Consider the following 22,072-nt stretch of genomic DNA (forward strand, 5'->3'; position numbering starts at 1 on the left):
CCAACAATTGCAAGAACGACTTTTTACTGTCAACGGAGTTCATTTCTTAATGATTTGTGCTGGTGGTGTGCCTCCGGATTTTTTCAACACAAAAAATGTGCCTTGGCTCAAAAAAGGTTGAAAAACACTGCTTTAAGAGGAGGAAACGCGTGATTGCAGCTATTTCGGATACAACGGCAAGAGAACTTTCGAATGTCCAGGTCAAGTGTGATTCTACTTAGCGAAAAACTTTGTCCATTTGTCGAAGGGGAGACAACGAGAATGCGGGCTCCCGTGGACAAGGGAAATCTACGGAAAACGGTGGCATTGTGTGTGTGTAGACAAGGATAAGGTTAGGTGAGATATACCCTGGATAACCTTAGTGTAGAACGGACCTGGGCAAATTGAGGCCCGGGGGCCACATGCGGCCCGTTAAGCTTTTCAATCTGGCCCGCCGGACATTCCCAAATAATTTTTTTTAGATCTTTTAAGATGGAAACTGTAGCTGCCATTATGATGTGCGGGGATGTTTTCAAATTACCATAAGTCTTGAACTATACAACGTATTTCAATGGTTGGAATCTGCGTTTTTGCATGATATTTTAGTGACTAGTGTTGTCCTGATACCAATATTATTTCGATACTTTTCGGTACTTTTCTAAATAAAGGGGACTAGGAAAAATTGCATTATTAGCTTTATTTTAACAAAAAATCTTATGGTGTGGCGGTTTCAGAGGCAGTATGGTACCGAATATGATTCATTAGTATTGCAATACTATACTAATACCGGTATACCGTACAACCCTACTAGTCAGATATATCAGATTGTGTTTTTTGTTTTTTTACCCTTCGTGTTCATATTTCGCTGTGTTTGTTGCATTTGGCTTGATTGTAAAATATGTCGATTGAGAGGGGGTATGACGTTCATATGTTCTCAATTTTCAGGGTTTTATCGTTCTTACAAAAATTTAAAATTCCATTCCGTTTTTAAGTCTGTCATAACATTTTTAGCTTTCAATCAGACTTTATTGTGAGGTTTTGTATTAGTTTTCCTAAAAATAGATATACCGGCCCCCAGACACATTTTTTTCTCTAAATTTGGCCCCCGAGTCAAAATAATTGCCCAGGCCTGGTGTAGAAGGAGCCTTAGTGAGTCTTGCTTAGATCACTTTCTAGTGTGTCTTTCAGCACCTACTGTAAATGTGCACACAAGCAAGAGGACTCTTCCTTTTCTTTCTATAAACCAGCACATTAGACACGCATGTGGCCCCTCTGTGCTTATGGGAGCGCATGTCCACACTTGTCTGCACCAGACGGAAGATTGTGGTGGATCAGAGAGCCTCCCGTCATTCCACAGAGGCATGTATAATTGCACCTCCTCCACACAAAAGCGTCACCAAAAAAAATAAAAAGGATCTAACCCAAAACAGCCTGGAGTAACGCTTGTCCAAATCCTCCTTTTGACTGGAGTGAGGGCTTATAAAATATTTTCTAAAAAGAAAAACTGCACAAGCACACAAGTGCGTACGTATACATATTTGGAGAGCGCAGGGTTGAAGTCACAATCTGAATATAACTACAGCTGCTGTGCGACGTGGGAGTGGAGCAGTTGTTATGGAGAGTGACAAAAATCTGCCTGAGATTTCCTTGCAAGTGGATGACAATGTGGGTTAGGCAGGATCGTATTCTTTTTTTTTTTTAAACTGCAAGAGGTATAAATAACAGCTTTTTGGCACTATCTGGATTTATTCATTCACAATAGTAGAAGGCATCGGTTCTAAAAAGTCTTGAAAGGTGACTATGGCTTGTCACTATCGTGTGTTATTAGTCCTATACGGCCATCTTTCAAACATGACACTGATAACAGGGAGTGACTGAGTCACATTGCAAACCGAGTCCACCCCTGTCTGTCTGCCCTCCAGCAGTTGGCACTCTGGTATCATCACAAGCTCTCAGCTGTTTCCTTGGCGGGCCGCTGACTGGACGTGTAGCAGCTGGGATTCTAGCAACTCTCACCCACCAACTGATCGAATCGCAACATTAAATGGCAAGGATAATTTTTATTTTTTTTTATAAATACACCGCCTATTATCCTATCACATGGGCTATTCAACTTGGGGCCAAACAAATAACTTGTGAGAGACTCAAATTTTTGCAGCGGATTCCTAAAAACACTAGAGTGCAGTCATATGATGACATTTGACTCGCTTTTTTGCAGAAGGTGCTTAAAAACATCGAATGTCCACTGTCCAAGACACTGGTTCTCCGAAATGTACAAAATAAGACTAATACTGAAGAAAGAAGTCGGGTCCCTGGTTCGATCTGAAAATGTGGCCCCCAAAATGGTTCATTTCAGGTGTCCAAACACAGCTAATTTTTTTTACCGGATGGCAGGCAGATTCCAAAAACACTATTAAAAAAAAAAAGGGGAATAAAAGTGCTAAGAGGTGAAATGTAACAAGAAAAAGTTGACTAATAACATAAAGCTGCCATGCAGGCTGTTTTTTTTCTTTTAAAACTGTCATTGCTCAAAGAAAAATAATGAATCCAAATCAACGTTGTTTTGAATTACTGACCTATTGAAGGCTCCAACTACTTCACATCAAATATTTCACTTTAAAGTATTTTTGGCATAAAAAAATATTGCATGTTTTCAGTGGTTGCCATCAAAAACAGTTATCTGTGACAAAAAGGGCAAGAAACAAACTAACAAAAACATTGAAAAAGAATTTAAAAAACGTATAATCGACGGATAGATTTGAAGTTGATCTAGGTAAAAATTCCATCTAATATACCAAAAATATGGTCTGATTACAAGAAAATTAGAAAAAGTATATGAATAAGAAGACATAATGAATTTTTTTGAGTAGAATAGAAACTGCTGAGGAAAAGCGTGAATCCAGAAGATGCCGCTGTCTTGCATGTCAATTTACACAACATTTTCTATCAGGAAGACGCTATGACAAGAGGTGATATTATTTAATTGCTCGTTTTTTGCTGAGTTGGTGTGCCTATGGAAACTTTTTTTTTTACAACTATTTTGGTGAAATTTATCATTTACAACTTGGAGACATTTGACTTTTTAAAGCTTTCACTTAAAACATAAGCATTTTTTGTGCAACCAATGACACGCCTGTCTTTCCTGATGATGATGTAAAACGGAGTCAGAGTGCATTAAAAACAACAACAACTTAGGGAATTTTACTTTATGTTAAGTCCTAACAATCATCTCTCATTGTATCGGACTTAAGGGTCATAATGTAAAATGTGAGTTATTTACTAAAAATCAAAACATAAAGAGGCAATATATATTATAGTGCAATTCAAACATATTTAAAAATATTGTATTTATTTCTGTTTCTGTTATTTTTACATGCAAGTGTGTGCTTTGATCTATATGATGCCCATGCAGAAGATTAAGATTAAAGATTAAAGTACCAATGATTGTCACACACACACTAGATGTGGCGAAATTTGTCCTCTGCATTTGTCCCATCCCCTTGGGGAGCAGTGGGCAGCAGCGGTGCCGCGCCCGGGAATCATTTTGGTGATTTAACCCCCAACTCCAACCCTTTGTTGCTGAGTGCCAAGCAGAAGTCAGTGTGTTACTATACCATCCCATCATTTATTACAGTGATTTACTATTAATGCTTTCCTCCTCTCTTTATCTCCTTTACTGAACTATTTTACAAACCACTTTTGATCTGAAAGATTCATATTAGTAACTGTGATAACGTTCCTTGGCTCCAAACCGACCTGGTCCCTGAATGTGTGGGGCACTGAAGGTTTAGACCATTGGTATCAAACTCTGGCCCGTGGGCCAAATTTGGCCCGCCGTGTAATTTTACTTGGCCCTTGAGGCGATATCAAATTAACACAAGAGCTGGCCCGCCGATTATATACAGCGGCGGTGCCGCGGTAACACCGCATTCACCGCTAATTCTCATACTTGCCAACCCGCCCGGGAGACTCCCAAACTTCACTGCCCCTCCCAAAAATTGTCACGTCCGCTTTTCATCCAGTCCAACGAGTGCTGGCCCAGTCACATAATATGTGCGACTTCTGTACGCACACGCAAGTGAATGCAACGCATACTTAATCAACAGCGATACAGGTTACACTGAGGGTTGCTGAATAAACAAATTTAACACTGTTACAAATATGCGCCACATTGTGAACCCACACCAAACAAGAATAACAAACACATTTCGGGAGAACATCCGCACCGTAACACAACATAAACACAACAGAACAAATACCAGAACCCTTTGCAGCACTAACTCTTCCGGGACGCTACAAGGTGTGAATGTGGGGGGGTGTTGGTGGTAGCGGGGGTGTATTTTGTAGCTAACCAGAAAAGTTAGTGCTGCAAAGGATTCTGGGTATTTGTTATGATGTGTTTATGTTGTGTTACGGTGCGGATGTTCTCCCGAAATGTGTTTGTCATTCTTGTTTGGTGTGGGTTCACAGTATGGCGTATATTTCTAACAGGGTTAAAGTTGTTTATACGGCTACCTTCAGTGTAACCTGTAACGCTGTTGATTAAGTATGTATTGCATTCACTTGTATGTGCGTTCAGAAGCCGCACATATCTTGTGACTGAGCAGACACGTTGTTAGAAAGGATGAAAAGCTTACGGGACGACAGATCGTAGAGGATGTTAAAGGCAGTGCCTTTAAGTCACGCCCCCAAGAATGTGGTCCGGGTGGAACACGAGATATAATGACTGATGAACACTTTTGTTCGATAATGAAGGTTGCCTCAGCTCAAAGCCATTAATAAACTAGCATCCACGAAAAGATGCCAGGTATCTGGCTTGGTAACATCAGAATAGATCAGTGTGTTGCAAACTGAGCAGTTAAAAGTCCTGAATGGTTGGTTTATTCATTGTTATTTTATTTTCAAATTTATTAGCCTGTGAAAAAAGTTAATATTGATATTTACCTCAGAAGGCTGCAAATAGAAAAGAGGCATTAAATTCTTATTTGAATTGTATTTGATATGCCATTGATATTTTTTAATTATTATTATTATTATTATTTGAAACTCGATTTTGCATGTCACTATAAAGTTATATAAGCCTTGTTTGTTCAATATTCAATGCAAAACTTCTTTGGGTACCTATTTAAAGGTTAATTTGTTCAACCTTGGCCCGTGGCTTTGTTCAGTTTTAAATTTTGGCCCACTCTGTATTTGAGTTTGACACCCCTGGTTTACACTGTAGCCCAGACAATGGAATGAATGAGCGCCAAAGAAAGACTGCTTTGACAGGATTTGTGGATGATAAAAACCTGGAAAAGCTGGAAATACGATTCTGGCTATTAAAATACTTTGTAAGAATGTAATCATCGGTCAAAAGAAAAAAAGTAAAGACTGAACAGACATTCCCATTGTTGTCATGCTGAGGAGTGTTTCTAATAGCTTGCCAACCGACTGTAAAGCAGTCGGTTGGCAATGCAGGTCATGAAAATATAAAAAATTGATTTCCGTATTAACCACAATAATAAACATTCTAGTAAATACATTTCTGAAAGGGAGTGCAAACAAAGCATTTGATTAAAGCTCTTGTATTTGATCACATTCAACAGTACCTAATGTGAACTATTTGATTATTAATCTTGTTTTCTGGATCATTTTGTTATCTCAGATGGTGGTTTTCCCTTACCCCAGTGCTTTTCTTTATTTTAAATACTTTAGTCCCATTTAAAACCCACACACTTCAAATACTCTCGGTTATAAATAATTTTCATCAAAATTAATGTGAGCTATAATTTTCCTGAGGCAACTTCATTTGCATATAACATAAGTCAGCAGTTTCTGTTATAACATGTTTTGCATTTCATTCCAGTGGGTAAGCATTTGTATGAAAAATATGTCATTTCAAACTACTGTAGAGTGGATGCTGCTCGCATATTGCAATCTCGCAAATTGGTGGATTTATTTATTTATTTAAATTGTGTGAAAACCCGCCAGTTTTCTGCTTTTTTTTTTTTTAAACGAAAACAGTCCTGCTGAAAACCCATCTCATTTATACTTAGTCGGTAATCATGTATAAAAATGTGACAATAACTATTAAAATGTCAGCATATTACATATTACCAAATAATAATAATACAGAATACTGTAAAGTACACATTAGTGTGACATTTGAATGGCAGAGCGCTTTTGTTGGTACCTTGTACTTTTACTACAAGAAAGAAGTGTTGAACTTCTGGATTTGTGACAAGGAAGGGAACGTTCTTAAAGAATATGCTGCAGAAATGCAAGTTTTTTTACCTGAACTTGTGGGCCACCACAGTTGAATAGCCCAAATGATAAAAAAAAAGAAAAGAGAGGGGACCTAAAATAGAACCTTGAGGAACACCAACAGTATAACTAAAGAAGTTGAACAAATGACTACTGACTGCATCTGAAATAAACGAGCTACTGCAACACCTTAGTTACATAAATCACATTCTGAAAAATAACTGTCAAAAAGGAAAGGACTTAAGGAACACCTCAGTTATGTGAATCACAGGTTTGGACCCCAGTGTTCTGTTCGCTAGCAAGGTTAAAATGTCATTGTGGCTTGTGCAGCCCTTTGAGACACTCGTGATTTAGGGCTGTATAAGTAAACTTTGATTGATTGATTGCAAGGATCTGGCAATGTGTTTACAATGGTCCAAGTTCTTCTATACAACAGGAGCATGACTCTAGTGTTTTTAGGAATTTGCTGCAAAAATGTTTGTCTCCAGTTTTGAACCGAACTCAGGGGCCGGTATGGTGTTATTCCCGGACCGGATTAGCCGGGGACTATTTGCTAATTTTTTTTAACGGCCCGTGGCAAAGTCCAAAAATACTATTATTTAAAAAAAAAAGTGCAATAAAATAGATACCAGATGATAAAGTTAAAATGTTGACGCTGATACACAAAGCTGACATGCGGGCTGTTTTTTTCCTCTTTTTTTTTTTTAAATCTACATATTGTGCTGTATTTGAAAGTGAAAAATATCAACATGGCCCTCATATCCTTTGATTTTGCTATCTGCGGACCAGAGTGGGAAAAGTTTGGACATCCACGGCAGAGACTAACCCAGGCTTCATTAGAGTGTCAAAAATAATGTCAATTAATCACGTTAAGGATCGTATATTCCACGAATAGCAGGGATCTATTAAATATGTCCATCTTAAAACTGTTTAGTAGAAATTACTACCTGGACCAGGTGCCATTTTGGCTTGGCAATCTTGCCTCACATTTTTGGGGATTTTGAATGACTTCTTGTCATGATTATTAATTAAACCGTCATTACATTTGTGCTATTGCCAAACTGGCACCGTTATACCTTTATTAACTAGGGCTGTAAATATGTGGGTACCCCAAGATTTGATTCGATTCTTGGGGGGGGTAACAATTCAATTCAGAATCAATTTTCGATTCAAAACTATTCTCGAATCAAAGTCAATACTTTTTTAATACTGTAACATTGTGCGCCAGTTCTGTGATTAACTACATTCCTCTATAAAATAAACAGCTCTGATTAATTTCTATATTACTTAAAAGAAAACTGGTTTGTTCAACAAAATTTTAGCCAAACATTTAGTCAAATACAAATAACACAACAAGAGAAGTATCCCACACTTCTCTTTTCATCTACATCAACAATAGGATTTGCCTGAGTGGCTGAACTGGACAGATTAAAAAAAAAAACGATTAAAAAATTTATTTTTTTTAAAGAAATTTTTACTTTTTTTTATAGATTCATAATACTTACAAATAGAAATCGCAATTAATTTTTAAAAAAAAATTAAAAAAATACACCCCTATAATTAACTGTACAGGGAGTAAAACGTTTAAAAATAAGTTAACAGACAAAAAATAAAAGAAGAAAATCTTTTTTTTTTTTTAAATTCATTATGTACAAAACGCTTTTTTGGTTCTGAGTATGTGATGAGTAAAATTACGCCTCAGTGAGTGTTTGGAACACTCAATAACTGTGTTGACACTGCACTGATGCTGTATTATTTCATAATGGCCATCTGCTGGATTAAAAAAGTCACTATATTTGACCGGTAAATAAAAATAATAGTTAGCTGAAATAATTGTTTTCTGTTTTTTTTTTTTAAAACAAACTAGCTGCACAAAAAGGAATGTAAAAGGTGTAATGAGTCAAAAAGTAAACAGGGAAAAACATGTTTTATCTTATTTGGGGCTATCTGATCAAAATGATCCCAAACTTCCAAATTTGTCTTTTTTGGTGACAAAAACCAACCCCGACTTCTGGTAGTGCCATCACACAGTGGAGGGCCGTGCATTTCCCACCTAGGTCTTCAGTGATGTCCGACTTCAATGATCACCTCTCAAAATACCATAATTTATGTCATCACATGACTATTGCTGGAGAAATACTATACAGGAACACATTTACGCAGTACTGAGTATTGAATCACATCAACAGTGTACAAAACAGGTTATTTTCTGGCGCATTTAAAAATCAATGAACCCGCATCAGCAATTAAAACATATCTTATGTGGTACTGTCAAAATTAAAATTCCAAATACATATTAAACGTGAAAAAATAAAGAAATAAAATATTTGAACTCACAATTTGTAGCACCCATTCGACGCCGTATTAGCCAGTGGTACCGCTAGTAGTCGGTTGATTCGAGTGGAAGTGACGGGAATTTCCCCATTTCATCGCCGGGACAGCTCAGTTAGCTTCCTGGGTTGGCCGACGTCGTCTCACAAGATGTAGTTTCTCTTTAAATATCCATCTTGAAAATGGCCTTGCAAATACATATCAACGTTTTGTTCTCCTTCTTTGTGTGTTAAAAAAGTTTAAAAAGTGAGTATCGGTGCAACACTTCCTGCTTCCTGCTAAATTGCAACTTGTGGATGGATACTCACTTCACAAGTGAGTATCCAAACACAGTCTCGTTAACATCAGGCTACCTAGATAGGCTACTGTCAACAACTGGTGATCTGATTGACTATCGCAACTGTCTATCAACTGTATGTGTTGTCAAATTCACCCGCTAACAGTCCCGGTGAGTATCCAATCACAGGACGCGTAAATGTCACGTTCAACGTGAGGCCAGCTAGAAGGCCTTACTGACAACTACCAACTGTATGTTCTGATTGGATACAAACTCTAACCTTAAAACAACAGCACTGGAAGGAGCATAATATGACATGAAGAGAATATGAATACTTTTAGATATTTAGGGAAAAGTAAATAAAAAAATACTTGTAGCTTTTATTATGATCATGATTTCAGGTTATGTTAGGCCAGCCGAGAAGGCCTTGCAGGCCCACCACTGCCATCACAAAAACATTAAAAGATAAAGACAAGCAAACCGCACTTAAGTTACATATCAGTATATCTCAACTATGCCTTTACCTTACAAGTGTACTTTTATCAAATACTTTGAAGGGCAATTCGACTTTGTAGGTTCCACTGCAGTTATAATGAATAGGAAATTGAATAATAACAAGGTGACGGGACATTTTACTTGGACAAAGGGAGTTCCATGCAGTTTTTGACAGGAAAGGAAGTATTATTACTCACATATAATGCATACATTATACCAATTTGGGGCTGAGATTTACACCCGACTTGTCCAGGGTGGATCCCGCCTTCCGCCCATGTGCAGCTGAGATAGGCTCCAGCACCCCACGCGACCCTGTAAGGGACAAGCTGTAGAAAATGGATGGATGGATGGATGGATCCTCCAAATGAATAGCCACCTGCGATCTGAACATTGTAGAAAGATGTTTGGTCCAGGGATACCTCTCAATGAAGGTCTAGGAGCCTGGCAGTGAAAAACAAAAAAACATATTTTGAATTAGAGATTTTTTTTAACTTAATTTGTAACATTTAAACACAAGGCATTGGTGCTCTATTGGAAATTACAATAGAAATCGATAACTAGATGAGGCAATTCCTTCAGGAGAGGTTGAACTGATTCCTGGAATTTTTTTTTAATGATTGAAGTAGAGCACACAATTCCCAAACAGGCTGAATACTTTGAAGTTGGAACAGTTTGAATCAAATGAAAAATGTGGGAATTGTGGAACTTTGAATGTCCCATTGTATTCAATGGGAATTTCCTAAACATTTGGGAATTCCGGGAAAAGCGGGAATTTTTTAAAAAATGCTAAAAAAAAGTTGAATGTTCTGAATTAGTTGGTGTTGGAATTTTTCAAAATCGGTCGAAAAATGTTGAAATAGTAACATGTTGAATTGAGAATTGGTATTACGGAATTCCTGGCATTCCGGGAAAACCAGAAATTTTTACAGTTCAAAAAACAACTTTGCTTTTAGTCCTGATTAAGAGAAACGTTTTGACGGTGAAACGGTTGAAGTGGGTTGAAAAATGTGAAAGGAGTAGTCGGCAGAAAAAAGGGTGGAAATAGGGCTTTGGAAAACCAGGAATTCTGGAAAATTCTATAATTTTTTTTAACTTGGAAAAAGGGTCGTTTGAATTTCCAGGATGGTGGAATGTGTTGAAGGTGCAATGGTTTGAATCGGTTGAAAAAGTGGAAATGGTGGAAGTTTGAAAAATGGCCAATTAATTTTGAATGGGAAAAATGTCCAGGAAAACCTGGAATTCTGGTAATTTTTTTGAACTTGGAAAAAGGGTCGTTTGAATTTCCAGGATGGTGGAATGTGTTGAAGGTAGAATTGATTGATTGAAACTTTTATTAGTAGATTGCACAGTACAGCACATATTCCGTACAATTGACCACTAAATGGTAACACCAGAATACGTTTTTCAACTTGTTTAAGTCGGGGTCCTTGTTAATCAATTTATGGTAATGGTTTGAATCGGTTGAAAAATGTGGAAATGGTGTAAGTTTGAAAAATGGCCAATTCCTTTTGAATGGGAAAAATGTCCCGGAAAACCTGGAATTCTGGTAATTTTTTTAACTTGGAAAAAGGGTTGTTTGAATATCTAGGATGGTGGAATGTGTTGAAGGTGGAATGGTTTGAATCGGTTGAAAAATGTGGAAATGGTTGGAAGTTTGAAAAATGGCCAATTCATTTTAAATGGGTAGGGGGGGGGGGGTGTATTTAAAAAAAAAAAAAAAAAAAAATTTTTTTTTTTCCCCCCCATAAAGAAATACAATCATGTGGGCTTACGGACTGTATACCTGCAGACTGTATAGATCTATATTGATATATAATGTATATACCGGTATTGTGTTTTTTATGTTGATTTAATATTTTTAAAAAAAATTATAATAATAATTATTATTATTATATATTTTTTTTAATTTCTTGTGCGGCCCGGTACCGGTCCGCGGCCCGGTGGTTGGGGACCACTGCTCTAGATCACTAAGATCTTCTGAGACCAATCTGTTAGCGGTCCCCAGAGTAAACTCAAATCAAGGGAGAGCATCATTCAGTCACTATGCAACAAATAGCTGGAATAAATTTCCTGAAGATGTCAGACTTTCCCCAACTCTGACTACTTTTAAAACTAGACTGAAAACTTTTATGTTCACCTTAGCTTTTAGCTAAATCTTTTAACGTCCGCACTGTTTTTATTTTTATTGTCTGCATTTTAATTTTGCTTTTATTTTCTTTCATTTCACTTTGTTGTCTGTGAAGCACTTTGAGTCTGCCTTGTGTATGAAAAGTGCTATACAAATAAAGTTACCTTGCATTGCATAGAAAAATGTGGAAATGGTGGAAGTTTGAAAAATGGCCAATTCCTTTTGAATGGGTAAAAATGTCCCGGAAAGCCTGGAATTCTGGGAATTTGTCAAGGGAAAGCCCGCGATTCCCGAATAGGCTGAACAGTTTGAAGTTGGAACAGTTTGAATCGGGTGAAAAATGTGGAAGGTAGAACGCTCCAAAATCTGGAGAAGAAGAAGAAGTTGAATAATAGATAGACTCACTTTCAGCAATTGATGCCATCCATCCGGTAGAAAGTTGGAAGTGGCGTTGAAACGACCTGGTCTTGTTGCTATGGTGACGTGTAATTGGTTGCCACGGTCTTCCAGCGCCACCTTGCGACTGCAGCGAGAATGTAGGCGTCGCAGTGAAGTTGTCCCGCCATCGTTTTGTTTCTCCACATTGCTCGATCCATCATGGCGATGCACGCTAAGGCTACTCCACCACAGATCCCGGACACCCGCCGGGAGCTTGCCGAGCTGGTGAAGAGGAAACAGGAGCTTGCAGTACGTCGTTACTACCCGGATAAAAATGGATTTTAATGGTCTTAATGCGTGGCGTCACACTAAATGGGGAACCGCGATGTTTAAATAAGACATTTTAGCCGGGATCCTCACGAGGCCCGGCTAACTGCTAGGCTAAGAGTAACGTTCTCTACGCGTCTCGCTTCGCCCGTGTTATCGCAATACGGATAGTTCAACCCAAAAAGAATGTTCAACATTATACTTGTAATTTCAAATGCACTTTAAGGCGCCATAATGCGCTTCATTCGTTACAGTCAGCCCATTTTTTTCTTGTGTGTGCTAACTTGCTAGCCGCTAAATGTGTACCGGCGTTCGCGTTAGCTTTGAGTTCTCGCGGGATCTCGGTGTCGATGACGTCATTATTGTTGGACGGCCGTTTCACATTTTCCTGATCTATAAACCTATGGTTTACAATTATCAATCAAATCTTGGAGGATGATTAAGAGTACAAAAGCCCTTAAATTGATTTCTTTGTTAAAAACATTTAAAGTGATTTAGGTAGCCCTTTTTTTTTAAATATTTTTTATTATTAATATTTATTACTCTTTGTTAGTGATGTCCGATAATGGCTTTTTGCCGATATCCAATATTGTCCAACTCTTTAATTACCGATACCGATATATACAGTCGTGGAATCAACACATTATTATGCCTAATTTGGACAACCAGGTATGGTGAAGATAAGGTCCTTTTTAAAAAAAAAAATTATAAAATAAGATAAATAAATTAAAAACATTTTCTTGAATAAAAAATTAAGTAAAACAATATAAAAATAGTTACATAGAAACTAGTAATTAATGAAAATGAGTAAAATTAACTGTTAAAGGTTAGTACTATTAGTGGACCAGCAGCACGCACAATCATGTGTGCTTACGGACTGTATCCCTTGCAGACTGTATTGATATATAATGTAGGAACCAGAATATTAATAACAGAAAGAAACAACCCTTTTGTGTGAATGAGTGTAAGTGGGGGAGGGAGGTTTTTTGGGTTGGTGCACTAATTGTAAGTGTATCTTGTGTTTTTTATGTTGATTTAATAATTAAAAAAATAAAATAAAATAAAATAACCGATAATAAAAAAAACGATACCGATAATTTCCGATATTACATTTTAAAGCATTCATCGGCCGATAATATCGACATCTCTAATATTTATTACTCTTTGTATTTGCTTTTGTTTTCTTTCCTTGATATGTTTTGCTGAGGATTTGCTGAACCTGATGTGTAGACTGTTGGTTATGTTGAAAGTGCCTTGACTTTTGTGTGCATTATAAATGTATGTTTGTTGTTCAATAATAAATTTTTAAAAAAAGATCTATAAACCTCAAGTTGATCTAATACAAAAAAAGGATTTAGACATTCTAAACAGCTATTTTCATGAAAAGAACGGCTTTAAGAAAACAAACAGCATACTTAATGCTTTACATGTTTAAAAAGGTGTTACAGTGCAACTCTTGTTTCTTTTACGATATATACCAGGAGACTCTTGTGAATTTGGAACGACAAATCTACGCATTTGAAGGTAGTTACCTAGAAGACACGCAGATGTATGGCAACATCATCAGAGGATGGGACAGATACTTAACCAACCAAAAGTAAGTTGTCAATGCATATTGCATGTGTTTTGTCAATATTGCATTCAAATATCTGTATAATGATTCCGTGCAGGAACTCAAACAGTAAGACTGATAGAAGAAATAGAAAATTCAAGGAGGCAGAGCGTCTGTTCAGCAAGTCATCAGTCACGTCCGTTGCAGTAGGTCCTTCTTGCTATACACTTGTACATATACTATTTTGATGTATTTTATAAAATAGCTTCAATGTTTGACTCTTCCCCGGCAGGCGGTATGTGCACTCGGCGGGATACCGGATCACATGACCGAGAAACGTGAGTGATGTGGCGAGCGTTTCTATCTCTTGACTTTGAACGTCCAACTGAGTCTGATGCTACCCTGTCAAGGTGAGGCGGGCAGCGGTACAGAAAGCGACGCCTCCCCGGATCTCCAGAACCAAGAGAATGAGCCCAGCCAGGAGGACACGGAGGACGTGGACTCCAGTGCACTGCAGGACTTGAAACCCCAAAAGGCTGCCTCCTCTTCGTCCTCCGGCAGCCATCACGGAAGCCACAAGAAGAGGAAGAACAAAAACCGGCACAGGTAGGAAAATGAGTCGGGTCTTTATATGTTGGTAGCTGACATTGGTTGGATAGATATGAAATTGAAAGAAAACCAGCATAGCATACATGATTAGGATTAGGTACCATTCACATTTCAATCGATTCGGTACCAATTCCTGGTAATTGATGCCGGTAATCAATGGTACCAATTTCCAGAACTTTGGTGTGTGTTAATAAATATCAACTGTTATTAGTACAAATCAAATTTTTGTATTGCAACATTTAAAAATGAGCTGATTATGATAACTGCTGTCCAGTTTTATTGTTTAATTTTGACATTTCTGAGTGTCAATTACAATTGCAAGTCCAAGACGTTAGATGGCAGTAGTCTAGTTCATGGTGTGTTGGGTAGCCAGTTCAGTCTTTTTTGTGTGCCCTAAAAGGGTAATACTGTGAGTATTGTACTTGTTATGCACCAGCTGTTTGATCGTAACGTGCATCTTAGTTGTCGTTTTTATAAAAATCTACCTCATTCATATATATAATTTATTTATTTATGAAAGATACCTTTTTGTTAACAAGTTAAAGGTGTTTAATGATAATACAAGCACGTTTAACACATATAGATTCCTTTCTTTCATGAAGACAAGAATATAAGTTGGTGTATTACCTGATTCTGATGACTTGCATTGATTGGAATCAGACAGTAGTGATGATAACGCCCACATTTCCAAATGGAGGAGAAAAAAAGTCCTCCTTTCTGTCCAATACCACATGAAAGTGGTTGGTTTTTGGCATTTTATTTGTCCAGCTTCCATTCTCGTTTTTATACACTTTTCAAGAAATACATTGGCAGCAAACTTCGTGTTTCTCGCCTTCCTTTCGGTCATTTTCTCTTAATGATCTGGCAACAGCCAGCGTCATCTCACAAGACCCTCGGGTGCCGTGAATGTCAATCAAGTGACGAAAGTGACGTTTTGGTGAAGATTGATAATCGCAAATTTTTAGGTCTATTTTTTTAATGCCTGGCTGGCGATCGACGTAATGGGCACCCCTGATCTAATGGTAGTTAGGCTGAGTCCGCTATCAGTGCTGCATGAGGGGTCGCAAAGGGCCGAAGTGCGAAGAGCCGGCCCGCACAACCCAGGTACTGTAAGATGGCACCGTTGGATTTTACGTTAATCGGTGCCAAAAAAGTACCGGATACGTTACCCATCCCTATACGTGATGCTCCTTTAGTAGCAATTTTGTTGTGATGGACCACTCTTTAAAAGGGATGTTTTTCATTGAAATGTTCTTTGACTTCTGGGCTGTTCAATTGAAGAATTTCTACTGATCCTCAACGATGCAGTGTATTGTCTTGTGTCAATGACATACTGTATGGACAATACAAGCCTTACAAATATACAGCAGGGGGGGCTAAAGTGTAACACAGCGGGCAATTTGCAGCTTGCAAAGGGTTTTTGTCTATGGCACACTCTGAAAAAACATTTAAACAACATACAAATGGGAGAAATAGGTGTAATGTAACAAGAAAAAGTTAATGGTGATACCAATAAAACTTATAATACACAGGCTGCCCAGTTCTTGCTTAGAATTGAGATTGCGATTCTTTGTGAAGATTTTTTTTTACACATTACCGTATTTTTCGGAGTATAAGTCGCTCCGGAGTATAAGTCGCACCGGCCGAAAATGCATAATAAAGAAGGAAAAAAACATGTATAAGTCGCATTTTTTGGGGAATGTATTTGATAAAAGCCAACACCAAGAATAGACATTTGAAAGGCAATTTAAAATAAATAAAGAATAGTGAACAACAGGCTGAATAAGTGTACGTTATATGAGGCATAAATAACCAACTGAGAACGTGCCTGGTATGTTAACGTAACATATTATGGTAAGAGTCATTCAAATAACTATAACATTTAGAACATGCTATACGTTTACCAAACAATCTGTCACTCCTAATCGCTAAATCCCATGAAATCTTATACGTCTAGTCTCTTACGTGAATGAGCTAAATAATATTATTTGATATTTTACGCTAATGTGTTAATAATTTCACACATAAGTCGCTCCTGAGTATAAGTAGCACCCCCGGCCAAACTATGAAAAAAACTGCGACTTATAGTCCGAAAAATACGGTACACGCTTTTTAATTGCAGTTTTCTTTTTATATTAATATCTGTATTAATAGACTACTTTTATTCTACTTAAGAAACTTCCTATGGTCTTTCTGCCAGTTTTCATTGGAGGTTCCGGAAGGACAGTTAAAATAAAGAAAATAACTCATGAGGTCAAGAACATGGGACACTTTTGCTAAACTGTCTTTGACCCTTCAGTATGTGGACACCGCCCTGATGCACAGAAGGTTTTACCTATCTTATTACCAAGCTAATTATAACTACAAGGGGGTAGAGTGAACACATGACTGTTTGGATAATGTGGCTGTCTACTCTCTATTTTCGGGCGTTCCTGCCCTCCCTACGGATTAACCCAGCAGGCTCTCCTGCTAACACACGGGGGTGACCCTGGTGTGTCTTACTCTGTTTACTGTTGTTTACATGTTTGGATTCAGAGTGGTCTGTGAACTAACAGCTGCTGATCTCTTCCTTCTCCTCCTCCTTTTTTTTTTTTTTTTTTTTTTAAACGCTGAAACCTCACCCCCAGCCCTTCTGCCATGTTTGATTATGACTTTGAGTAAGTTGAGAATTTTACTTCCTGTGATCTGTGCATCCTGTCCTCTTGTAACCACATCCTGAACTCTTCTGTCGAGTTGCACGCTGCATGTTCTTTGAATGCATCACTCCTCATTGCTTGTTACTTGGCTGGTGTCACGTCTTTTCTGACCTCTGATTCATGCCGAGTGTGCTTGTAAAAAGCAGTGCTGTTCTTGTAAGATGATGGGCTTGTTGCTTGGATTGCGCGATATAGACTATAGTATGTACGATATCCATTTGAATGGAGCTTTTAATAATATTGTGATATCAGATCGCGTAAAGTAGCAGCTATAATTCCCCCACAGTGCGTAGCTGCTTCCAAGTCAACAAATCTTGCTTCCATGGCAGCAAATAAACAACATTTCTTACAGGTAACATTATCACCGGAGGACAAGGAATGGCTAAACATGCTTTACACTACACACCGTAAGAGGATACAGGCCCTGAAGCTATGCTAAGCTAGACCTCTTGAATGTAAACAAAAGGGGGCGAATTGATACAAATAGTGACAATACTTAGTATCAGTATATAGTCAATACTACAGTGATTAAATATTTTTTTAGTACAACAAATAATTTTATCATTTTTGTTTTCAAACTCAGGAAATCAGTCATTGGACACAGGAAGACTTTGAGAGCAAAAACCAAATAATTTAAATCAGAGCCAATAGTACACTGCAAAAAGTCAGTGTTCAAAAACAATTTTAAAAAATTAGGGGTATTTTACTTGAACTAAGCAAAATTATCTGCCAATAGAACAAGAAAATTTGGCTTGTCAAGATTTTCCAAAACAAGTAAAATTAGCTAACCTCAATGAACCCAAAAATACCTTAAAATAAGTATATTCTCACTAATAACAAGTGCACTTTTCTTGGTAGAAAAAAGAAAAAGAGACCTTTTTGATCAATATATTGAAATATATTCTTAAATTAAGTAAATGCTAGTGCCATTATCTTGACATAATGATATGTGCTCGGCATCATGATTGATGAAATTATTACTTTAAAAAAGCAGTTTCATACTTGTGAGTGTTGATGACACAGCTTTGCAACAGTTGATATTCTAATTTCAAGCTTGTTTTACTCAATATAGGTCATAAAATCTCAGCAACAATCTGTAATATCTTACTGAGATAATTTCGGACCAAAACCCTTAAAACAAGTAAAACACTAACATCAAATCTGCTTAGTGAGAAGAATTATCTTATCGGACAGAAAATAAACAAATATCACCCTTATTTGAGATATTTAATCTTACTTAGATTTCAGTTTTTGCAGTGTACCGGTAGTTTTTACTCATGTTTAGTTATTTTGCACGACTAAATATTGTATGTAATAAAAAGAAAGAAGGAAACAATTAAAATATTTGAATTTTATTGTTGCACTACCATCCTGTGTTTTTGTCTAAATGTCATCACTAAAAGGTCTTAAAATTGATAAGTATCAGTATCAGCCTTGGTATGACTAATACTGCCCCTATGACTACTTGGTATTGAGCAATTTGTCATTCTTTTTGCCACACCTGTGTGTTTATTTCCGTCCCTTGGTATTGAATCGATAGCCAAATTTCAAGTATCACCCAAAACGAATGAAAAATATACAAACAACAGAAGAATAAGTACTTAGTACATTTTAACAGAAGTGTAGATAGAACCATGTTACGACAGAAATGTAGCAAGTAGATCAGACCTGGGCATTGTGCGGCCCGCGGGCCGCATCCGGCCCTTTGTACGTCCCTGTCCGGCCCGCGTGAGGCCAATTATAAATTACAAAATAAATTTTAAAAAGCATCTATTTCGAGTGTGCAATACAACGGTGCTGCTTTTGTTTTGAAAAGCGTTATTTGTATTACTTCCGTGTGGACGTATGCTCGTGCGCGCAGCAGCAATCTCAAATTACAAAATAAATTTAAAAAAACATCTTTGTCGTGCGTGCAATACAACTGTGCTGCTTTTATTTTGAAAAGTGTTATATGTGCGTATGTCCTGTGAGGGAAGGCGCACAGCGACAAGTGATGCCCGCTAAAAAGAGAAAAGTTGATGACGAATGGCGTGTTTTCAACAAGACAAGTAAAGGTAAAGCTGTGTGCTTATTTATGGTACACACGTTGCTGTGTTTAAAGAATATAGTGTAACGACCTGCTGAAGTAGATGTTGTCTTCTTGAGTTGCGTAAATGAGGAGTGAGGAGACGTGCGTGTGGAAGGAACGAGATATGTTGAGCTGTGTTAGTATAGCTTGCTCAATAAAAGTTTAAAAAGAGCGTCAGACTTGATGTGCACTTCTTCTGGACGCTACAATTGGTGGCAGAAGTAAAACTTTGCGCATACTGCACTGTTTGTGTGCTACGTCATCGGGAGGTACGTGCCACGTGAGGAGCTCGCCGCAAAGAGAGAGAGAGAGAGAGCGTTTACAGGTGCAGCCACGCTGCTTGCCACGGGGGGAATTCCGCCCTCAATGAAGACTCCCAGGTTTGATGGCAAGGCGAACTGGGAGGCATTTCATCCCACTTCTGACATCAATTGTAGCGTCCAGAAGAAGTGCACACCAAGTCTGATGCACTTTTTAAACTTTTATTGAGCATGCTATACTAACATAGCTCAACTTATCTCGTTCTTTCCAAAAGGAAAACCAATCCTCACTCCTCATTTCCGCAACAGCAACGCTTCCTCCTTCTTCGCCAATCACCTTACAGGCGTGCTACGTTCACAACGTTTTCTTATCCGGTTAAATAAAGGTTTTACAACAAAGAGGATGCAGGGTAAAGTGACAGAAATTGAAATTTTTGTATTGTAATATACATCAGGAAGTGTTGTGTAAGAAAGTGTTAAAAATAAAACCATCAAAAGCCATCTGCTTTTGTATAAAGATAAGTTAGGTTAAATGAAAATATTATTATTATTATTATCTATCTTACGGTATATCAAAAATAATTTGAGCAAAATTTAATTGAAATATTGTCAGTGTGGCCCTCCAGCAGTGCTCGGGTTGCTCATGCGGCCCCCGGTAAAAATTAATTGCCCACCCCTGAAGTAGATGAATAGTTTCGAGAAAAATATACAACCAAAAATTGCACATATGATATACCACATACGTCAGAAGCCAAATTACGAAATTATTCTATTATGTATACTGTACAGGCCAAAAGTTTGGACACACCTTCTCATTCAATGCATGTTCTTTATTTTCATGACTATTTACATTGTAGATTGTCACTGAAGGCATCACAACTATGAATGAACACATGTGGAGTTATGTACTTAACAAAAACAGGGGAAATAAGTTTATATATGTTTTGTATTCTAGTTTCTTCAAAATCGCCACCCTTTGCTCTGATTACTGCTTTGCACACTCTTGGCATTCTCTCCATGAGCTTCAAGCACACCTGTGAAGTGAAAACCATTTCAGGTGACTACCTCTTGAAGCTCGTCGAGAGAATGCAAAGAGTGTGCAAAGCAGTAATCAGAGCAAAGGCTGGCTATTTTGAAGAAACTAGAATATAAAACATGTTTTTAGTTATTTCCCTCTTACAGACATGTAAGAGGGATGTGTGCTATGGCTATGAGTTGTCTTTTCCCTTGGTCTCAGTCTGGACCCCCTCTCCAGGGGCCCAGGCTTAGACCATTTTTTTCCTCTTAGACCTTTTTCTTACCTTTTTTGTAAGGGGCGCCGGAAGTTGGCAGACCCGTCAGCGATCGTGTTCTGTCTCCCTGTAATGTTTGTCTGATCTTGAATGGGATTGTGCTGAAAAGTTTTAATTTCCCCTCAGGGATTTATAAAGTATTTCTGATTTTGATTTCACCTTTTTTTGTGAAGTACATAACTCCACATGTGTTCATTCATAGTTTTGATGCCTTCAGTGACAATCTACAATGCAAATAGTCACAAAAATAAAGAAAACGCATTGAAGGAGAAAGTTGTGTGTCCAAACTTTTGGCCTGTACTGTATATGCCAAATGTATTGTGGTATGAATCGCCACACTAAAAGATTGCAATATATATCGCAATAGAGATTTGAGGCCATCCCTACTTGCTGCAAGTGGGTGTGCTAAACAACAACAATGGCTTTGGTTTGATTGTTATCTCCCCTCATGGTACAGTAGTGGCACCGCTTTTTGTCATTGCTCTCAGATCTTACCCGATCGTCTCCTCACGTCTAAAATGCATTTCTGTTACAGGTTCGACATGAAGGTGAACAAGAAACCAAGAGCTGTGAGTCCTCTTCCTCCCTCCAATTTAAAAATGTCGCCATTGTTTCAGTTGACTTAATCATTTTTTTCCTCTGCACGCAGGACTATTCCACTTGAGACCTGGACTCGTACGACCCCCACTTGTCACATTTCAGCCTGTGATGTGTGTACCGTTCAAAACATTCCCAACCTGCATGTTACTACACACCAGCCAGTAACATTTTGTATAGTGTTGAAAAAAAAAGACTATTTATTTTCTAGGCAATGAACACATTTTCCATTGTTTTGTTTTTTCATCTTTTTGTAAACGCCACATTGTTGTGAATCCTCTCCAAAGCTATTCTTTTATTTCATGGTGTTTTTCAAGAAAATAATAAAATGAAAGTGACGTTCGTATGTTTTGTTTCATTCTCAAAGGGGACATATCTTTATTTCAGGGGCTTTTAGAATGATCTGCATTCTTCTCCTATTGGCCTACTCCGTTACATGCTAATGGTAGCTAACAGCTGTCCGTGAAGTGGTGAGAGCAGAAGAGCAGAGACTGTGAGATAGGTCATTAGCTCCCTGAAAACAATAAAAAATACCATTACTGCCTTACTCTGGTTTAGATACAAAATTCTTGCATCCCAAGAAACACTTTTTGGCTGCTATGGTCACGAAAGCCCTACAAACAGTTCTTAGATGACATCGACTTCCTAAAGTTGGAAGAACTTGTGATGAGAAAACTTGTTGTACTCAACCAATTATGAGATTTGGGAGCGGTGTAAAAATGAAACCAGGATTTTTCTTTTTTTAACCCTAACTTTTTATGTCACTTCCACAGCATTTTTAAACATGAGTTATAAAAATTGCAATTGTTGCACAAAAAACATTCTGTTAATAAAAGC

At 37.7% G+C, this 22,072-nt stretch overlaps 2 protein-coding genes across 14 annotated transcripts in view; one reads left to right on the top strand and one right to left on the bottom strand.

Annotated features, from left to right (window-relative positions):
• Positions 1-22,072, bottom strand: part of LOC133636004 (MAP7 domain-containing protein 1-like) — a 136,345-nt gene that overhangs the window by 106,395 nt on the left and 7,878 nt on the right. For 7 of the 12 annotated variants that reach the window (XM_062029587.1, XM_062029585.1, XM_062029590.1 and 4 more), the window contains 4 exons: positions 11,862-12,116; positions 9,705-9,769; positions 9,526-9,640; positions 8,563-8,743 (listed from right to left, as the gene is read on the bottom strand). The gene's annotated coding sequence lies outside the window, so the exon portion shown is untranslated. Of the gene's footprint in view, positions 1-8,562; positions 8,744-9,525; positions 9,641-9,704; positions 9,770-11,861; positions 12,450-22,072 lie in introns of those variants that run through there. The other 5 variants (XM_062029581.1, XM_062029582.1, XM_062029583.1 and 2 more) reach the window with 5 other exon arrangements.
• On the top strand, positions 11,893-21,579 carry meaf6 (MYST/Esa1-associated factor 6). Of its 2 annotated transcripts, XM_062029592.1 has the most exons (8): positions 11,893-12,143; positions 13,643-13,758; positions 13,832-13,919; positions 14,006-14,051; positions 14,124-14,319; positions 16,950-16,979; positions 21,174-21,207; positions 21,288-21,579. In XM_062029592.1, the coding sequence occupies exons 1-8, from the start codon at positions 12,054-12,056 to the stop codon at positions 21,300-21,302; spliced, it is 615 nt and encodes a 204-aa protein (XP_061885576.1). In that variant the 5' UTR covers positions 11,893-12,053; the 3' UTR covers positions 21,303-21,579. The 2 variants fall into 2 exon arrangements, with proteins under 2 accessions (XP_061885576.1, XP_061885577.1); XM_062029593.1 differs by lacking the exon at positions 16,950-16,979 and having other exon boundaries at positions 11,897-12,143.

Source organism: Entelurus aequoreus, linkage group LG20 (genome assembly GCF_033978785.1).
Source record: "Entelurus aequoreus isolate RoL-2023_Sb linkage group LG20, RoL_Eaeq_v1.1, whole genome shotgun sequence".
NCBI lineage: Eukaryota > Metazoa > Chordata > Actinopteri > Syngnathiformes > Syngnathidae > Entelurus > Entelurus aequoreus.

What these genes read in the sequence shown, in the direction of transcription:
- meaf6 (XM_062029592.1), top strand. Translation starts at nt 12,054, where the DNA reads ATGGCGATGCACGCTAAGGCTACTCCACCACAGATCCCGGACACCCGC. An exon ending in AGATACTTAACCAACCAAAA is followed by an intron (nt 13,759 to 13,831) that starts GTAAGTTGTCAA and finishes GATTCCGTGCAG; the next exon opens with GAACTCAAACAGTAAGACTG. An exon ending in ATGTTTGATTATGACTTTGA is followed by an intron (nt 16,980 to 21,173) that starts GTAAGTTGAGAA and finishes TTTCTGTTACAG; the next exon opens with GTTCGACATGAAGGTGAACA.